This window comes from Epinephelus lanceolatus, chromosome 12 (assembly GCF_041903045.1).
Source record: "Epinephelus lanceolatus isolate andai-2023 chromosome 12, ASM4190304v1, whole genome shotgun sequence".
Classification (NCBI taxonomy): Eukaryota; Metazoa; Chordata; class Actinopteri; order Perciformes; family Serranidae; genus Epinephelus; species Epinephelus lanceolatus.
Genome location: NC_135745.1, coordinates 11502283 through 11522415, shown reverse-complemented (window position 1 = coordinate 11522415; position 20133 = coordinate 11502283). Strand labels below are relative to the sequence as shown.

The window sequence follows — 20133 nt, the reverse complement described above, 5'->3', positions numbered from 1 at the left end:
ACAAAATTTGGTCACTGGTCTTAAAAAAGGCTGAGGGGAAAACAGATTTTAAGCTGGCAGGATGGCTTAACAAATTGATTAATTGTATGATAATATATATATATATTTTCTTACTTTAGGCTTATTAATAAAACACCCTGAAATTTAACACATTTTCGAAATAAATTAATTGTTTTCCAAATAGTTTTTAGCCGCGTAATTTGTTAACGACTCTGTCTATTATGTTTGCGCACTCTTCTCTATAAATAATAACAGCTTCGTGCATTTTATGGAGCATCAAGGCATTTAATCACAACCTAGGGGTAAAATCAAACTATGCCAAGTCTAATGCGAAGGTCACCAAGTTGATTCCAGCCCTCCATGTCAGAGGGGCGGGCTGATTTCGGAGGGGGAGGTTTACAATCCTCTACTTTCCAGCTAAGGTCTCCAGGGAGTATCAAACTACCACGTCTGCAGCGGGGAGAGAGGGGAAGAGGAGAGGGGATCAAAATAAGCCGACTGGAGGACAGAGAAGAGAGGACAGCGAAGAGTCAGGACTGCTTCATGAAAACAAAGTCGGCTGCAACATCTGGAGCAAAGCGCAAGCTGACTTTGGACATAAAATACGCACAGCCTGCAGCTCCAAAGCCCCCCTCCAGACTTCCTGCTTCCAGTAACGTCTGATAATCTGGTTAAAATTCACCAAAACGCGAGAAGAATGCACAGGCTGGACAAATACCTCTCGTGGTTTAGGTAACTCAAGTAGGCTAATAAGTTGCAGAGGCGCGTATCTTTTGGAAACTTTTTTTGTGCTTTGCGCCAAGTCGACCTTGGTTGCACCGTTTTCGTTTATGGGATTTCGCAAACAATGTTCTGACATACAGCAAAGTTAAGATTGCGCAAAGTGTCACGGGAAGACCTGTCCATTTTTGTATTGTTTTCGGGAGAGTCAAGTGATGGCACCAGAGCTCAAATCGCTTGTCCGACTGCTGCTGCTGGCGGTGGTGTGGGAGCTGAGCGCCCAGGGAGCGACGGAGCGACAAGTCAATCCAGAGGTGAGCAGTAGAGGAAGGGGTGGAGAATAAATCCACAATGGAGGAATAAAGCAAGATAACAAAACAAATCCATGATTAAACAGTGAAGTTAGATAAATAAACACAGGATCAAAGAATAAAGCTAAATAAAAACATTCAAGCTCAAGAAAGTCAGCTATATATCTACTATTAAAGAATAAAGCCAGATAAATAAATCTACAGATTTGTAGTAAAGCCAGAAAAATAAAAGCAGAGATTAATACATAAATAAATGCAGACTAGATAAAACAAAATAAATAAATGCAGAATAGAGGAATAAATCAGATATATATTTCCAAAATACATCATTAAAACCTGGTAAATGAATCTAGAGTTGATGAATAAAGCCAATTATTATGAGATTGACAAAGACAGGATAAAGGGAGCGAGGTTAAGGAAATACATTAAGGGCTCAGAAAGGTTAAAGAAAGGTTTAAATTATGGGTTACTGAGAAATACAATTAACCCCAATATGTAGGATTAAAGGATCTTTTCTGTTACTAATTTTAATCACAGATTTTCTATATTTCACTGACCCACACATATCCTGGTTTTGTTTATGACTACCATAAAGTCTTTGTTTAAACCCTGCATCCTGCTGGATAGTGATATCAACAGTTGCCTGTAGTTGGTGCAGGAATATGGGAAGGGCTTTGACCCTGGGTTAGAGGAAGCAGCCTATAATGATGATAGCGCTTGTGAAAACACTGAGAAATGCTGAGAGGGCAAAAGCAGCAGAGCAAGAGAAAAAGCAAATGAGGAGAAATGCATGAGCTTGTATTGTGGTCAGGGCAGAGACAGAGGCAATTTTTGTGGGAATGGAGGGGGGATTGATAGTTGTGGGTACAGTTATATTCAGAGGGATGGGGAGATGTAATTGTTGACATCTGTCCCGAGTTACGGCTTAGCGGACTGGGGGGAGGTGGGTTTTACAGTCTGAGAGGTTCTGCAGCATCTTAGCCATGGTCAGTTGTGGAAAAACACCCACACTTTGAACTCTGGTTCTGCACATTAAAGACTTCCAATAACCCACTGAGCTGAGGTATCAGCTCTAAGGAGTGATGTAGATCAGGGAGGACTGAGATTTTCCTGTTCTTTTCTGTTCTAGTTTTTTTACTCAGATTAGATCTGTTCTGTTCTGTCCTGTCTGTGTTGCAGGAAGTGACATTGTTACGATACCCCCACACACCTGCTTCCTTTAGTATCATGAGTAAATACTTTGTCTTTATGTGTGTGTGTGTGTGTGTGTGTGTGTGTGTGTGATAGTTTGTGTACATGCATAAGACCAGAGAGGCCCAAATGACTCTGGTAGGTCATACAGTGGCGCCAAACGTCTCTCTAATCATTGTCCCCTGTCTATGGAATTATAATTCCAGCTGCACTAGTGGAAGAAAACTCCATTGACCTACATAAAACTGTCAACCTAAAGGCACAGTCCGTAATTCAGATGTAACCTGACAAGCTGGCCCACCACCGCAACTCAAAACTCAGGATTGGAACCACTTTTAAATTTTGTTATTTAAATCAACAACAGTTAAATCTAAGTTATTATTGTCTTCTGATGCTGTTACAGGGGTGTTTCCATCAGTAATATTTATAACAAGAAGGCAAAATAGGCCTTTATTCTCCAATCATGACCAATTAAGAAACACAAAATAATATATATATTTTTTCTCTATAAATTAAATTACATATGTATGAGTCATGTTCACAGCAGCATATATTTAGCTTGTAGCTAGTGGCTGACTTGGTAGCTATAGGGAGGCAAATTTCAAGGAATTTACTTTATCAATTATTAGATGAGTTAACAACCAATAGTTGGTAAATTGTCAAAAGTTGACGCAATGCAGAGAGCATGTTTTTCCACAACAACAGCGTTTCTAAACAATGCTTTCACTTAAATTTAAGGTGCTTCAAATCACTTTTTGAGGCTAGTCAACAACTGATCAAACAAGTTTTTTTAATCATTTATTGTAGCAAATAATGCTAACCAACCTCTAGGCTTCAATAAAGGACATAAGTAAGTTGAGGCTGAACATGCTAGGCAGATCGAGCTATTTTCTTAGCAATGTCTATGCCATTTTTCTTGTATCAGCAAAAAGCTGCTGGAAAAGTCTGAGTAAAAAAGGTATTCACACATGTTTTTTGCCTGTAGTTGTGGGTGGAAGACAACAGGAGTGTCATAGTAATCATCCTTTAATTAAATGTATGAATTAAATTAAGAAGATGTTACTTTGGAAATAGGTTTAGTCATACAGATATATAACACAAAGAGTCCCTTCATTTTGAGCTGATCAAAAATAAACCAAAAAAGAAATGCAACATCAACATTCAACAGCCAATAATCCAACAATCAGAGCACACTGAACATGTCTAATGCCTGCATAAGAGAAAGCAGAACTTTAAGTTTCAATATATGAATACAAGTGATTTTTAAGGTCAAAAAACAGTTGGAAATTTGCAGTGGCGGGCTTGGCATTAAAAGCTCTGGAAAGTGTGTTGGTTCAATAAGTTTATGTTCATTTAGTGATTCACCTCCTCTGTTTTTAAGATGTTTTTCTTAAACCACCGCTTCCTGTGTCTATATATACTTCAGTCAAACAGGGGATGTTTGTCATCTTACATGTTGCCTCCGCAAACCCACAAGTCACCAGTATCAGGGCACAGTTCCGTTATTGAGTAGGATGCTTGTGTTTTAATTAACAATAAGTCATTAAGTAGGTGGTTGGTCAGTCAGTCTGTGTTGGTGAGATATATAGTTAGAAGGTGCAAGGATGCAGAGGTTGTTTCCTGTGGTTTGTAGCAGAGACAGGAAGTGGGCAGCGGGTTTTTGTTTCACCGCTAAAAACACCTTGGTGTGTCAGCAACCACCTGTCTGTGACACACACACACACACACACACACACACACACATCTCCTTTCATTTTTGCACAGATCTTATTCTTATGTGCATGCATGCAGACATGGCTACAAGCTGAGGTCATTCACTACAGAGGAAGATAAATGGACATGAAATGAGATGATGAAAGCAAAGCAGGGAAGACAGTGGGGAGGCTGTTGATGACTAGAAAGGGGGGCATTGTGGTGATGGGAGTGATGCAATCTGGGAAAAATACAGCTGGAAGATGGAGCTATTATCCAGTTTAATAGGGTCAGGACATAAATCATAGCTGTCATGCACATATCCTGTATGAATATATGTCTCTTTCTTTGTGCTGCTAACGAAAATAGTTAGCAGCACTGGGTTAAACTGGTAACTTGACGCAATTCCCATCTTCATGTCTTAGTAGTCATTTAGAGGAAGAAAGGAAGGGATGGGGGAAGGAAGGGTGCGTCGTTTTCAGACAAAGCCACATCCTAAAGATCACCAGTGGGTGGCCAGAGGGCAGCGTCCCTGAGGAAAGATAGGAGGTGTTACAGGAAATAAGGTAATACCCAAAGTCATTACCTCATTTCCTGTTCATAAAGGAAGTAAGCAATGAGCCAAATTTCGGGGAAGCTTGTTCATGCCATTGAGATTTGAGTGGGATTGACTTATTGCTCAAATGACATTGGCAGAGATGAGTGTTTTTCCACTCTTGTGACACCAGGTTGTATTGTTGTTGGCTGGAAAATGATTGTTTTAATAGACAGCAGCTGGTGGATTTACACACACACTCTCACACACACACACACACTTGAAGACCTTTCTACATGTGTTGAGGAGCTCCTGGCCAGATGGGTCAGCAACATTGTAAATATCCTCCTAATGGAATAGCATTAGCCTTGGGCAAATGTTTAAAAAGAATTTTAAAAGTTTGATCTTTAAAGTGTTGCGCTGAATATACCTTCAAACAAACTTCCCCCCACACACATGATCACAAGCCAATAATGAGCTGTTGCAAGTGTAGTGGGAAAAACGTTTATGACATCTGACATAATACTGCAGCTCTCAGGACAGACTGAGTGCATGTGTAATGAGGAGCTGTGTGTGTGCTGTATACCCAGCATGCCTCAGTTGGACTCCCATCGCTGTTGACCAAAGTTTCTTTCCATTGGCCTTCACCAAACGGAACAACTGACTCTCTCTCTCTCTCTTTTCTGAAACACAATCCCTCCTCCCTCTGTCATCCTATGCAAAATGAGCACTTTGCCTTTTGACATAGCAACCGTTGCTTGATTCTTGTGGATCTTCCATTAAACAATAAACTCACATCACTGCATATGAGCAAGCTGCGCCCTTTACCTCAAGATCCTGGATTTGGCCTCCTAAAAGCACTTTAGCTCTGTGCTTCTTTATGTCTGTAGATTGTTAGAAGTCAACAAATCAAGAGTGATTATAACACTTAGGTGTTTTTATGCAGCAGTTTCAAGTGCTCAGAGACAGGGCTGCCAAATCTCACATGTTGACCATGACACTCACACATCCATTTCCTCACACAATAAAAACAAATTATAAGTGATAACATCCTGGTGCAAAAAGAGGACAATGACCATGGCACATGGACAGACTAGCACCATAAAACACTTAAGTCAAGCCGGTCACCACTTGGATTTTGATGCATATCTATTTATGCTGTTACAGTACTGCTACTTGGAGCGGCCAAAATGGAAAAAGAAAGACTTGCATTACAGCAATAATTTTTCACATTTTATATACCAAATAAATCCATCAGCTAATTTGATAAAACTGTTTCCATAATAGGTTTGTTGCTAAGTGCAGTGGATTTCTGCTCAAAATATCCCTGACTATGTCCATATATAACCTGAAGTAGTTCCTCTGCACATTTCTGTACAGGGTTACGGCTTGAATGATACTGTAACACATTGAAAATACTTAGTACTGTACTGTACTTATTTTGAACCCACATAAATTAAATACATAAATGTTTTCCTTCGGAGGTTGGCTGACATTTTTAAAGTAATCAGAATGACCATGAAGTTGTTTTACTGTACAGTTTTAGCAGATTAAAGGAAAAGCATAAGTTCAACACTTTGACAGTTCCCTCATATTTGAATTGTCATATTTTTTTCATCAGAGGTTCGCTGAAAGTTTTCATCTAATTCTCTTTCCTAAAGGTAAAATCAACTCAAAATACATTGCAAGACTTAGGAAAAGTCCCCATGTTTAAACTCTATCTTACTAAGAGCATGTAAAATCTGAAGTAATTGTACTATCTCACTCCAAACTAATCTGAAAAGTTGGCAGCCCTGTGTTCTACATCAGTGAATCTCAGCCATGGTGTACTGCACCCGAAGGGGTACTTCAGCAGTCGCCAAGGGGTGGCCTATGTGGAAACATTGTGGAGTAGCTCAACTGACTTGTGATTTGAATAAAAAAATATAATTCATATTGAGTCCACTTTAATATGTGAAAGAAAAAAGAAACAGCGAGCTTGTAGTAATGGATAAACAGTTTAAATAGTTAGCTTAATGTAGGCTAATGGATAAATAATTGAAATTATAGGTTGTCAAAGAAAGGGGATTTGAGTTCATCAGACAAGGCTGTGAGGGAACAACTGACAAATGAGGTTGGGAACCACCGCTCTGCATCAAAAGACTGTATTAGCGTGGGCTGTCATCTCCTATGCCACAGTAAATAGTGACCATTTCCTCTTCCTGCTACTGCTTTACTTACTCAGCCCATTAGCGTGGTCAAAAATAGCAGAGTGCGACAGTGAATAAGACTTTGTCAAGTCACCTGAGGGACCCATGAAAAAGGTGTGGTAGCCTTAAAGTTAAAACAAGTGTTCAGTGTCACTCAACAGCAGTCTTTTGACTGAGCTGAGGGCAAAGTTGGGATTTTGTATAAAATAAAACATAGTGGATGTGTAAAGGAGAAGAAAAAGGGTTCAAGCATATTCAAATCAAACCTTTTCTTATATTTACAGTAAAATACATTCTGAGACGCTACAGTTTGTGTTTGACTTTCCCGCTCATGTGGATGTGCTGGAACAGTGGAAAACAGTGCGTCTTTATGTGTCCACTGGAGCTCCATGGGTGAGTCAGAACCAGAAAGGGCTCATTCAGGGATGAAGTCTAAACACTGAGACCTCCATGTCTCTTAAGGACAGACGGAGAGGGAGAGATTAGACCTTCAAGGGCCTCCAACATGCCATTTTGTCATTTACTCCTACACAAACTTGCACAAGTATAGTCATGCGTGGATATACACCTACAGACCTGAGCGCATATTCATATAATCTATGTCTGCGCTACTTGTACACGTTTGCTTTGCACTGTACATTATCAGTGGAAAATTGCTGAAACAAGCCATTTAAACATGTTTTGCCTTCATTGTATTAAGCAACTATTAGCAGCAGATGAGCTATACAGCAATAATTGGGTGGCTTTGGGTGTGGTTGTTCATAAGTATTTACCCTCAAGTCTCTGGGTTTTCCATAAGAGAGGGATGAGGGAGAAGAGAGGAAAAGGGGTGGAGTGACGAGGCGAAGACAGAGACATGGACGTGGGGGAAGAGTTTGACTTTGAGGTTTGGATGCGCAGAGGAAGAAATTCCCACTTAAATTACTGACTGACGCTGCTGCTCGACTGGAGACATCGGCTGAGGTTGCCCAAGGCCTGAGTCTCACCCTGGGACACTCCCTATCTTTCTCTCTTCCCTCTTTTCAACGCCCTACACTGCAAACACTCACTACGCCTATGGTTTTTAATCAGATCCACGCAAAACAGATCACATGAACTTACGTCACATTAAGCCTTAGCGTGCAAGGAACAATCAAACATATCCTAAAAGTGCATTACAAGCTCACAAAGTGACTACAGCAGGATATCAAAGTGGTCTCATTTTTCACTGCACTCACAATAGTGCCAGTGTTATTTTTCGGCTCTAGCTTGAGAGGGAAAGAGTTTAGGAGAAGCTGTGTGGGAGAAGTGCGGAGCAAAGCCGCTGGCACTGGTCCAGATGTCAAACCAGCACCGCAGTGAAATGGGTTTTTTAGGGGAAAGTAAGGTCAAGCTAAGCTGAGACTGAGGGATCTGGTGGCCTGAAGAACTCAGTGACCATCAGAATATGTGCCTGAATGGCTTCAAACTAAAACTTGCTTCATTTATAACTGTCACAATCTACACTGAAACACAAACAAGTAGCTACAGATTAACTTCAGTATAGAAACTGAAGTTAATCTTTAACTCTCTGAGGGGGATTTCCTGCTCAGTTTCTGTCTCGCAGGGTATTTTGTTTAAACCTGAACAGTCTTTGTTGGAAGCTTTTTGTGGGGGCTTAAGGTTGGCTTCTCTCATGTTGACCTTAGTTTCAGTTAAATATGGTCCTCATTGGAGAGTTGAATGTTGATGGTTGAATAGCTTTTGTATTTAGTCATTGAATGGAGACATGCCCGGTGCTTGAAATTACGTTGCTCCTACTGTCCAAATATCCCGATACGAAAACACAGAAAGATGTTACTCAAGAGCTTATTTTCGCTGTCAGTGAGGAATGTGTTTTTCCTGCAGTCGCCTAAAAAATCCTGAACTTGTAGTCCCTGTAACTCAGAATCAACATCAGACAAAATAGTTCTCTTACCCTGATTCAGCTTTTTAAACAACAAAAATCAGGTGACATATGACTTGTTTATAAGTCTGTTTCTATGAGACTGGAGTTCCCTAGGTTTTGCAATATGTTTCTCATGACTCACACTGTTACATCCTTTTTGTTTTGCTTTTAAGTCATGGCTGCAGCAGTACGGTTACCTGCCACCAGGGGACCTGAGGACCCACGCCCTCCGCTCCCCTCACTCCATCTCCTCAGCCATCAGCGCCATGCAGAGGTTCTATGGCCTCACTGTCACCGGCACCTTTGACACCAACACCGTCGAGTGAGCACCTTCAGCTTTATTCTACATGTACTAAAAATACAGGCTTCAAACAGGGTCACCTGTAGTTCAGTATTCAAAGTAAGAATATTTCTTTCTCTCTGAGTGGCTATGTCTTGTCTTTGGCAGGGCAATGAAGCGACCGCGCTGTGGCGTGCCAGACAAGTTTGGTGCCGAGCTGAAGAGCAACCTGAGGAGGAAGCGATACGCCATCCAGGGCCTGAAGTGGAACAAGAACGACATCACTTTCTCGTAAGTGAGCAAAGTGCTGAATCTGCAGGAGCAAGATGGAACACTACCTCAAGCTATTTTTCACTATCACTATTGCCTGATTTTAACTTGTAAGAAAACTCAAACTGTTGAGGTGACTATTGAGCAACTGAAATGGTTTTCCTATAAAGAGGAAATAACTCCATGTCTTACCTTTCTCACCCTCCCCCCGCACACACCTATACACACTTTTCAGTATACAGAACTATACACCTAAGGTTGGTGAGTATGAAACCCATGAGGCCATCAGGAAGGCCTTTAAGGTGTGGGAGAGCGTCACCCCACTTCGTTTCCGGGAAATCCCCTACAACTACATACGGGATAAGGTGGAAGAATTTGCAGACATTATGCTCTTCTTCGCTGAGGGTTTCCACGGCGACAGCAGCCCATTTGATGGCGAGGGGGGCTTCCTGGCACATGCCTATTTCCCTGGCAATGGCATTGGTGGGGACACCCACTTTGATGCAGCTGAGCCATGGACTATTGGAAACAAGGATCTGTTAGGTGAGGCTTTGTTGAATCTATGTTGAGATAGAACTAACATTTTAATGAGGAGTATTTTTTTCTTTAGTAATCACCCTAAACCTGATGACACAAATGCTGGGAGTCGGGACTCTTAATTTTGCTGTTGTGGGCAAAATACAAGCAGCAACAGGTCCAGTCTTGTGTCAGTACATTTTAGGGAGGTAATGCCCTGGGCTATGTTGATACTGCAGAATGGAGAAGTGTTTATTTCTGGAGTACAGTTTTGCACCACCAGCTGTTGAGTGTGACACATCTTCTCGTGATCTGTAGATCATTTTATTTTTGCTTTACTGATGTGATAAGTATGTGTGCGTTTGAGTCATTTAAAAATGAGGAAACAGCAACATTTAGCTTATCCCCTCTCCTTCAGTACTCATTGTCAGCATAAGGTCAGCCTCCCCTATTTCACGTCTCTTACAGTACTTTCAGTTGTTTGAAAAATAGTGTTTTGGTGTCATTACTGTTTCAGGTAATGATATATTCCTGGTTGCGGTCCATGAACTGGGCCATGCTCTGGGTCTGGAGCACTCCAATGACCCCTCAGCCATCATGGCTCCTTTCTACCAGTGGATGGACACCGAGACCTTCCAACTTCCTGAGGATGATCGCAGAGGCATACAGCAACTTTATGGTGCGTTATTGACAGTTCGCTATCCAAGTCAATATCAGATAGAGTTCTATCTTTATTTTACCAACTTAAGTGACAAGTGAGAAATCTGTGGACAGATAGATGTAAAATGTTGTATCCTTCTGAAGATGTATGGGACCCTTTCTGTTTTTACTAACTTTTTGTTTGTCTAGTCCTTGGTACTTGTTTTCTCTCCGTCATCTGCTATCACAGCAATCTATTTTCCCCAGGGGGATTGTTAAGTTTCATTTGGTCTGACAGGACCAGCATTAGATGATGCGTAAGGTTAAGAATGGGTCTATAAAAATCATTCTTATTTGTGCTTGTTCACATAGGATCTGGATCAGGCCCTCAGCCTCCGCCTGTAACACCCCGTACGCCAAACCACAATCCTGAGCCCACATACTCACCAGACAAGCCTCGCTTTGGCCCTAACATCTGTGATGGACACTTTGACACCATCGCTATTCTCAGAGGAGAAATGTTTGTGTTCAAGGTAAACTCACACAACCTTGTTGGGCTTTTGATACGACACTTTTTCTTGCATGCTGTTAAATAAATCTCTTTTTTCTTTCAGGATAAATGGTTCTGGAGGGTACGTAACAACCATGTTCTGGATGGATATCCCATGCCGATTGGTCACTTTTGGAGGGGACTGCCTACTCATGTCACTGCCGCTTTTGAAAGGGAGGATGGGAAATTTGCTTTCTTTAAAGGTAATTTGGCTTCACTATGATAACAAACATGTACAAGATTTTCCCTCTTAAAAACAGTCTTAACCAAACAGGCAACACCTTTTTTTCTCTCCAGGGGACAGGTATTGGGTGTTCACTGAATCAATTCTGGATCCTGGTTTCCCCAGGACTCTAAAGGAAATGGGCACTGGGCTTCCCAAAGATCGCATAGATGCTGCTCTCTACTACACTCCCACTGGACAGACATTTTACTTCAGAGCAAACAAGTCAGTCATCTTCCGTGTGTGTGTGTGTGTGTGTGTGTGTGTGTGTGTGTGTGTGTCATATCCCACAGCGAAACTGTACTGAAGTTTAGAAACCACTGATTCCAAGGAAAATCCATTTGTATCACAACCACAGAAAAATACCTTTCAGTAATGACCATATAAGGTCAAAACACTTGAAGTCAGTCACTTATCCTGAATTACAAACCTGCTTCTCATTTACACAAACCTTGTGGAACTTTAAAGCTTGCTAAGCCTTCCCATATTTACAACATAGTCATCGTTATAAAACAGCTGAGTAAAATGTGGCAATCAGTGATTACAGTGCAAACAGCCACCTACATAAACAGAGCCCATGACAAGGGTAAGCTTTTATTTATTTTCTTTTTCAAATAATTGAGATTGTATATGCCCAAAAGCCAGACAACACCTTTATTCCCTGTCTAGTCTTTTCAGGTCTAGTCTGGCTGTCAGAAGCATTAACTCCAATCCATCTGCCATAATTCTGCAGAAAACTTGCATCAATCATTTTGTAGTCTGCCTGGTGGTTTAGTTCAGCAGAAACACACAAACTCAAGTATGTTATCATGTTTCGAGGGTCAAGAGTAAGTCAAGTCTCCCAACTACTAACTCAGTTTTGCCAAGTCAAATCTGAAGTCCTATAGGGCATGTCCAGGTCAGGTCTTAAGTCATTCAAGCCAGCTCCATATCAAGTTTTGAGTCATGTCACAGGTCCTTAAGAGCAAGTCTAAGTCAAGCCTCAAGTCCTGTAGGCCAAAGAAAAGTCAGTTTTAGAGTTCTTTAGGTTAAAAAAAAAGGTCAATTCTCCAGTAATTCATGACAGGTCCAAGTCAAGTCTGTCAAAACAAGTTTCAAGCCAAGTCTTTAGACTTCTAGTCTAAGTTAGTTCTCAGTTGTGTCAAACAAGCTGCAAGTAAAGTGTCAAATTCTTTTGGGCAAATCAAGTGTCAAATCCTAATGGGCAAGTTCAGTTATTCACACTAAGTCCAAGTCAGATCTGATAGGGCAAGTCCAAGTCAAGTCTCGAGTCTGTTAGAATAAGTCTCAAGTCCATTAGGGCAAGTCCAAGTCAAGTATTGAGGAATTCAAAACAAGTTCAAGTCTCAAGTCTTGTGGGGCTGTGAGTGAGACCATTAACTCACCATAGCTCTCCCTCTCTTTATCTTTCCCCTCTCATTCTTTGTTTAGATATTACCGCTTCAACGAAGACTCACGTACTGTTGATAATGGCTATCCAAAAGCTATTAGTGTGTGGCAAGGAGTGCCTGACAACATCAAGGCAGCCTTTATGAGCAAAGATCAAGGTAAGAATGGCATGTATAATATTACCTAGATTATTTTCTCACATCTTAGTGTAAACTGATACTTGTAGAAGTTGCTTTTTGTTTCACTTCAGGTTTGTTTCTCACATTTCTCTCCTCCATCCCTCAGCATACACCTACTTCTACAAAGCCAACAAGTACTGGAAGTTCAACAACCAGATGATGCGTGTGGAGCCAGGATACCCCAAATCGGCCCTTCGTGACTGGATGGGCTGTCCCAACGAAGACCCCAAGACGGACGGAGGAAGAGGCGGAGGCGGACACGACAAGGACAAGGAGAGGGAGAAGGAAAAGGAGCGGGAGGATAAGGACAGAACTAGAGATAGAGAGAGGGAAAGAGAGAGGGAGAGGGAGAGGGAGACAGAGACAGAGAAGGAAGAGGATACGGAGGTGATCATTATTGAAGTGGATGAGCAGGAAGGGGTAGGGGGTGGCAGTGGAGCAGCGGCAGTAGTGGTGCCACTGTTCTTGTTAGTGTGTGTGATTGCAACGCTGGCTGCCTTGGTGTTTTTCCGTCGGTACGGTACCCCACGCCGACTCCTCTACTGCCAACGATCTTTACTTGACAAGGTGTAGACGGAGGAGAAGGGGCGGGAGAGAGGAGGGAAAGACAAGGAGAGAAAGAGAAAAAAAAGTGGAAGGAAATGTTGAACAGGGCAGAAGAGATAAAACTGGAGAAAGAGCAGAAGGAAAAGCACCAGACTTGCATTTTAAAATATTCGTACCACTGCCAGATTCCTTTTGCTCTATCTCTCAACCACTCCATCCTTCCATTTTTTTTCTCTCCCTTCTGTCTCTGCCTCTCTCCTCGTGGTTACTGACGCCAGCTCTTTGCTGTTTGTTTTAGCTTTTTTCAATGTCTTATTTTTAGTTTTTGTCAGTGGTCAGTGTTTGTGTCCTTGTGAATTTCCGCTTTGAACCTGCATCTCCACGACGCCCATTCTAGCATGTTCCTTCGAGTAAGCAAAGAGCGTGTCTGATCGTTCGTTCCTCCCCCTTGTTAACTTGCACACACTCACATTAGTACACACATTTGGAAACCACAGTGGCGTAGTCATTGTGTTTCTTAATCTTCCAAAGAGAAACATGTCAGAGCCAGTATGGGCCATAAAAGGCAAACAAAACATTAGCTTAAGTCCCTATGAAGCATGAGATACTCTCATATCAGAGTAAAGCAATAAATATGACTGTGTCTTTTCCTTTTTTTATATCAATGTCTTTAGTGCTGATTATTATTATAAATGATGTTGTCATTATTATTATGACTATTACTATTATTGTTGTTGTCCTCTGTGTAAAGAATGTGTTTTTGTACATTGTCATTAAAAAGTCCTGCTGGACAGTGACATACAGTTTTGAAAGTGGCCTTAATTTTATATGTGTGGGGACAGTGAATGGGGATGGGGGTTATGTATTCTTGAAACTTGATTGTTTTTTTTTTAATCTTGAATCCATCTCAAATGAAAATAAATTGAAGAACTGAAAATGACTCCTTTTTGTCATTGTACTTGTTTACAGTTTTCAAATCATGGTGCTACATTACTAGTGAAGGGTTAAAAATAGTTAAACGACAATGATAATGATACTAGTGATACTGATTCTGATAATGATCTAGTTTTCTCGATGAGACTGTGTTTGTGTTCTTACTTATATTTCAAAGCTTTTCTTACAAAATAAAGTAATTTCAAAAGGCTTTCTGTGCTTTGATTTTCACTTAGTAAAGCATTTACTTAATATCTTCTCTCTTTATGACATCTATCTGTCAACTGCTTTGAGATGAACTGAAGCCACTCACCTCCTTCATTGCAGTCATATTTTCACATAGGCCTAACCGCTTTCATATAATCCAGCTCTTACCTGGACTCCTCACTTTTACCGCTCATATTGATCACATTGCTCATCCGCCTGGTCTTCCCCAATCTTCCTGGACCTCCAGGTTTCTTGCTCCCCGACTGCACCACTCTGTGTTACTGGGGCTCGGAAACTGGCAGGCCAGAAACTGGGTCGGAAAACGCGGACTGGATCCAAAGCTTAAGTAGAAACAGGGATGAAGAGGATTGTGTAAAGCCGTTGCTGCACAGCAGGAAAACATATCTCAGCTATACAGTTAGAGAGAGAAGGTGTGTGTGTGTTCTTGTTTCTACACTTATGAGGACCAAAAAGCCTTCACAAGAGCAGGAGGATGAGAAAAGTGGAGCACATGTTCTTTTCTTCAGTGCTTAAAGTTTTTATTTAGGGTCTGATAAGCAGTGGAAGAGGTTTAACTCTTTATGATGAGCTCAGTGAGTGAATGTGATCAATGCAGGTCCTCACAAGTACAGCTAAAAACAAGTCTGCTCTCATGCATGTTTTGCATAGCTATAAATGCCTTTATTTGTGCATTATGCCATGTGTATATGTACACTCCCATCCACCATGAGCCAATAAAAGCTCAAACAGCAAACTTAGGCGTCTCCCCACTCGTTAATGATCCCACTAATGAACAACTGCCATACAGCCATTAGACTGACTGTAAAGATGACTGACTGCAGGAGACAGAGTGGGTGGGGGTCAGTGTCTCTATGATATGTTATGATTACAGCAATGGGGCTTTATGCAGTGAAAATGATGAGGTATTTTCCTATTGTGCCGAAAAGATTTAGGGCGCCCATTTGTCTCCACTTTGCTGCAGTGTTTTGAAGAGCTGGGGCCGGGAGAGAAGTCACGAGGCTTTTTGTGGGGGGAGAGAGGAGGGAGGAGGAGGAGATGAAGGAGGAGTGAGGAGGGTTAAGTCACATTTGGATGCCAGAGATGGAGCAGAATTCCATGAGCAACATCTGGAATTCCAACTGCATCATGTAGGCCAGACACGCAGCGGGACACAGCAATGAGGGGATGGGGGATGGGAGTTGGTTTGGACCTGTTTAATTAACTTTTGACAACATCAAGGTCACAATAAAGGGTATGTAAAGAAAAGATTGTGTGTTTTGGGAATTTACTTTCTCCTCAGCTGGATTCAGTATGTGTCTTAAATTTGTGCATGATGTTTTCCTTGCTCAAATCATCTCCGTGGCCTGCACACAAGCCAGACATTTAGCTGTGGGTCACTATTTGATGTTTTCTGTCTTCCCCAGCTGATTCTGCAGAGTGAAGAAAACATTTGCCTCAGCATAATTCTTCCCCACAGTCCTCTCCTTTCTCTCCTCTCTTTGTAACTGGAGAGCTTTTCTTCACTGTCTGCAAAATGACTCACTCCTTTTTCACAAAGCCCAACAAAAGACCACACCACACTGTTCTGGCCTCTTCCAGCCACCTCCACTCTGCCGGCTCTTACATTTCACCCAGATAAATGAAAAGGTAATTTCTAGCCCCGATTCCAGTGAGTGCATCCAGCTTTCACAAAAAGCTGACTTACAAACTCCACCATGCCAAGTGCCTCACATCACATTCTCTAATCTCAAAAGCTCATCTCTTTGTCTACACTGAACCCTTCTCAGCAGACGTCATTAACAAGCTCCTTTTATGATTCTGTCTCTGTGCTGGACACTTCCTGCGCCTGTTTCAGTTGGCATGTGCATAGCCTCTGGGCTGATGAATGGAAACTTACAAATAGGGGAAGTCCCGCTCTTGGCCATTGTGTCTCATAATAGCCAACCCGAACATCACACTAATTGCAGGACCAACCTCAGAGAGAGGACTGAGTAACTTTCCCATTAAATGAGACTGAATGATTAACAGAGACTGGTTGGTGTTGCACTCTGCCTGGCAACAAGGATTTGGGATGGTGGAAAGGGGCATTTCTTAAGGGAACTGGTGAGTGGCTATATAGGTTACACATGGTTCTCATTTGCATCAGTTAAAGCTCTGCCACATCCTGCACCAAGCACTAATACAACAGGAACAGGGGGTTTCTCTCTCCAGTCTCTGTCTCTTACTCTAACACACACAATCAACCACACACGATAGGATGTAAAGAGTTTAAGCTTCCAACAGTGTTCATTTCCTCCACCAAAGAGCGGAGGTGACGTGATTGCCCTTTGTTTGTAACCACAACGTTTCCAGAACAAATGAAACGACCAACAAGAAAACTGCTTTGCATGCTCACGCAGAGAAAAAAATGGCATGTTTTTTGATGTCATCAAAGCCATCACCATCTTCTTTTTTGGCGACCGAAGTGATCACATTTGGATGGCAGAGTGGGGCTGTGGGGAGCGAGGGGTGGAGCTGCCTCATATACTGCGCTAACACTTCGCACACAGCCTGCCACTCAAGCAACCCCGTCCTCAGGATGAACTGTAATAATCTTAACTTTTCATCTAGTGCCAATTATCATCGTCATAATTGCAAAACTAGTGTCAGTCAGTAGTCTCAGCTGTAGCCTGTGTCTGATGCTTAATAACAATGTTAGCATACTAACCTGCTAAACGATGAGCATTATACCTGGTAAATATCTGCATGTTAGCTTTGTCATTGTGAGCATGTTAGCATGCTGACAACAGCATTAAGCTAAAAGCATGTTTTTGCCCAAGTACAGCCACTCAGAGCTGTAACATGGCTATAGACTCTTGTTTTTTGCCTGATCTCAGCAGAAATAGGAAATGGGGTACAATAAAGAGCCTTTAACTAAATGTACTAACTAACTGGAAACTTTGACTTATTATACATTATAATACAATAATGATTATATAAGAACAGTGACATGTTTAACTGTGAGAAAAACATATTGGCCAAACTCAGGCACTCAAATAATAATCCGTGTGGGTGGACTGGTTCATATTGGTTTACAGCAGGGTGGAAAAATTTGATCCAGATTTAGCTGGCTAACCTTTTACACATGAACAGAACTTTTTTTTTCAGTTAAATCAGATGTTTTTTTGTTTTGTTTTGTTTCAATCAGACCAACTTCATCATTATGTAGCCTAACAGGGTGGAACTTTAACAGTCTGATGAACTGATTACCATCATGAAACACAGGAAAGAAAGACATAAGTCAAAGTAATGCTTACCCTACTTAACTTCTTTCAGTTTCCTCTAAAAAATGTATGTCACTGGGTCAAAACTGGGTTTAATAAAATTGCAATGAACTGACTTCAGGGGCACACAGTAAATGATGAAACTGGCAAAAAACAATATGACAATTATCAGAGAGAGAGTTTAACAGGGCCTAAAAAATAATCAAAGAATACTTTTGAGTATTTTATCATTCTATGACTTGTAGATCTTGTAGAGGTTGATTACTTTACACTGGGGACATTGTAAAATCAAGCACATGTACTAAAAAAGGCCAGTAAAGCATTAAAGTAAGAAAGAAAGTATTTTTAATGTGCAATATTCTGTTTATATAAAGAAGACCTTCATTTATAATTAAGACATCTGTTATAAATACTTGAAACATTTTAAAGAAAATATGAGGAGGCAATTCATGGGGACAGAAATGCTGCTGCATAAAAGGAATGATTCATATATATTTAAGAATACATACCTTCTGTGTCTTGAACATGTGTGTTTTTTATAAGATGACCCAATACAGTAATGAATACACAATGACTAACCTCTTTTACAGAAAATATTTGTGTCATAGCAGGAAAAGTGCAGGTGTAACTACAATCGCTCCATTGCATTTATGTTCACCAGGAATTCATGCCTGTGAGCCAGGACGCACAATACCAGGGCCTTGAAACTGGCTGACATAAATGACCATGGCCAAGGTTATTAGTTACACCCCTGCATTCCCTACTATGAGGCGTCTAATCTCTGTGAACAGATTCTGCATAGAAGACGGGTATTGGAAATGTTCTGCTTTCCATTTGTAGTTAGTGTGTAGTCCAAACAGTGTTGACCAATCATGTTTGAACCTCAAGTAAACAGTCTTTGTGAAGAGGCGTAACGCATTAGGTGAAATGCGTCTAGGAATCTATTGGCCATGATGTTTAGTTATCTTTATATTAGCTTGTTGAAATGTATCTGCATTCATATTCTAACATGTGTTTATACAGTTTAGCCAACATGACCAGGGCTCAGAAGAGGAAGTCTTGGCTCAGAAATCCAGATATCGTCATCAGACTGAAAGCCGATAGGTTCTGAGACAGTGAGATGTCAGAATGCTATGAAAAGGTCTGTCGTGTCTCAGTGGAGGTTTGCCCTGTAAGTGTTTTCTGGTTCATTCATTGTTTTAAAATAGAAAAAATGTTGACCTTTAAACAAGGTACAACAAACTCTGGAAGGGTGCAAGAGTAGCTCTTAGAGTAGAGCTGCTGCAATCGCACACATGCACACACATACGGTTTATTTGTGGTGTACACCGCCAGTGAAAGAGAGGGATCAATACCTAATACTTTTTCCGTTTGGTCTGCATCTTATTATTCCATTTAGCTACACACGGAGCTATGCATGGAAAATAACTTCCCCCATTAGTTAAACATAACTGTTTTTGTGTGCCCCAGATGTCCCAATCTAAGTTTTCTCTATTTCATTGTATATTTTACCAACTGTTAGGTTTGTGATCTTTGTTTTCTTCACCATGTAGTTTTACCAGCATCTGCCCCCTCAGTGCTGAATCTGCTTAAAGCTATCAGTTTAAAGCTATGTGCCTCCTTTTGTTACACTTAACAACATGTCTGCACTTTGAATTGGGTGTGGTGCTGTGGGAACAGTCTCTTTTAAATGTCAGAGGGAGGTATTGTGTGGGCGAAAAAAATACAGGTGCAAGGAAGTTGAACAATCAACATTTCAACTTCTTTAGGTTGCTTTTTTTTTCAAACCAGTCTCATATGGCGTGGTTTCCCAAGCCCTGCAGAAAAACACTTCCATCATAGGAGATGCTGATTCAGGTTCTCTAAGCCCAGCTACCCTTGTCGTGACCCAGCCATATCCGCAAGGAAACCCCCCCTGCTTTGCTCAGGGCCTGGTCAGGATAGAGGGCGCATTTCATTTGGCATCTACATACAGTCACTGTCTGAACTCTCAAGACCACAAGAGAGAAGCAGCAAGACCCGTCCTCACCCCCACCATCCCCACATCTCCTGCAGTCTGTTAATGAAGTATCATACAACCTCATGCTTGGTCTCTCTCTTTCTTGCCTCCTCCTTTGCAACAAGGCACATCTGGTTTCCATAAGCACATATATATGTCATCACAATGAGGAGGAGGGAGGAGAAAAGAGCGGAGGACTGAAAGGGGAGGGGGAAGGGTGTGTATGTATCAAGGGAAGTTTAAACTTCAAGGAGTGGTAAGACTGACTGACAAGATATCGCTCACTTTCATCATCTCTCCAAACCCTTCTCACGTGTGTTTTCATGACACAGGCCAGCTTCTCTTCAGTCAAAATATAAAAAGAAATCTGTAAAAGCAAGTGTGCATATGTGAGAGAAAGTGAGGTAAACCAGAGAAAGAAAAACTCCAAGTCAGAGGAGAGTAAGAGGAAAGTCAGTGAGACATGCAGAGATCAGAAAGGCCACATCAGAGGTTGCCTTTGAAAGAGGAACCCATGGGCCTCTATGCTGAGCTCCTAACAGTGCTGGACACAAAGACCTATGTGGTTACACTGAGGAGGGGAGGGCTGAGAGGA

At 41.4% G+C, this 20133-nt stretch overlaps 1 protein-coding gene across 1 annotated transcript; it reads left to right on the top strand.

The window, feature by feature from the left end:
- The first annotated feature begins 490 nt into the window (after positions 1-490).
- On the top strand, positions 491-14280 carry mmp14b (matrix metallopeptidase 14b (membrane-inserted)). The gene is made up of 10 exons (XM_033651072.2): positions 491-1034; positions 8718-8866; positions 8993-9115; positions 9330-9637; positions 10128-10289; positions 10622-10782; positions 10864-11002; positions 11097-11247; positions 12454-12569; positions 12697-14280. The coding sequence occupies exons 1-10, from the start codon at positions 936-938 to the stop codon at positions 13161-13163; spliced, it is 1875 nt and encodes a 624-aa protein (XP_033506963.1). The 5' UTR covers positions 491-935; the 3' UTR covers positions 13164-14280.
- Positions 14281-20133: the final 5853 nt, after the last annotated feature.

Coding starts and splice junctions, on each gene's coding strand:
- mmp14b (XM_033651072.2), top strand. CDS start 936: ATGGCACCAGAGCTCAAATCGCTTGTCCGACTGCTGCTGCTGGCGGTG. Junction 10,783..10,863: donor GAGAAATGTTTGTGTTCAAG/GTAAACTCACAC, acceptor TTTTTCTTTCAG/GATAAATGGTTCTGGAGGGT. Junction 11,248..12,453: donor TTTTACTTCAGAGCAAACAA/GTCAGTCATCTT, acceptor TTCTTTGTTTAG/ATATTACCGCTTCAACGAAG.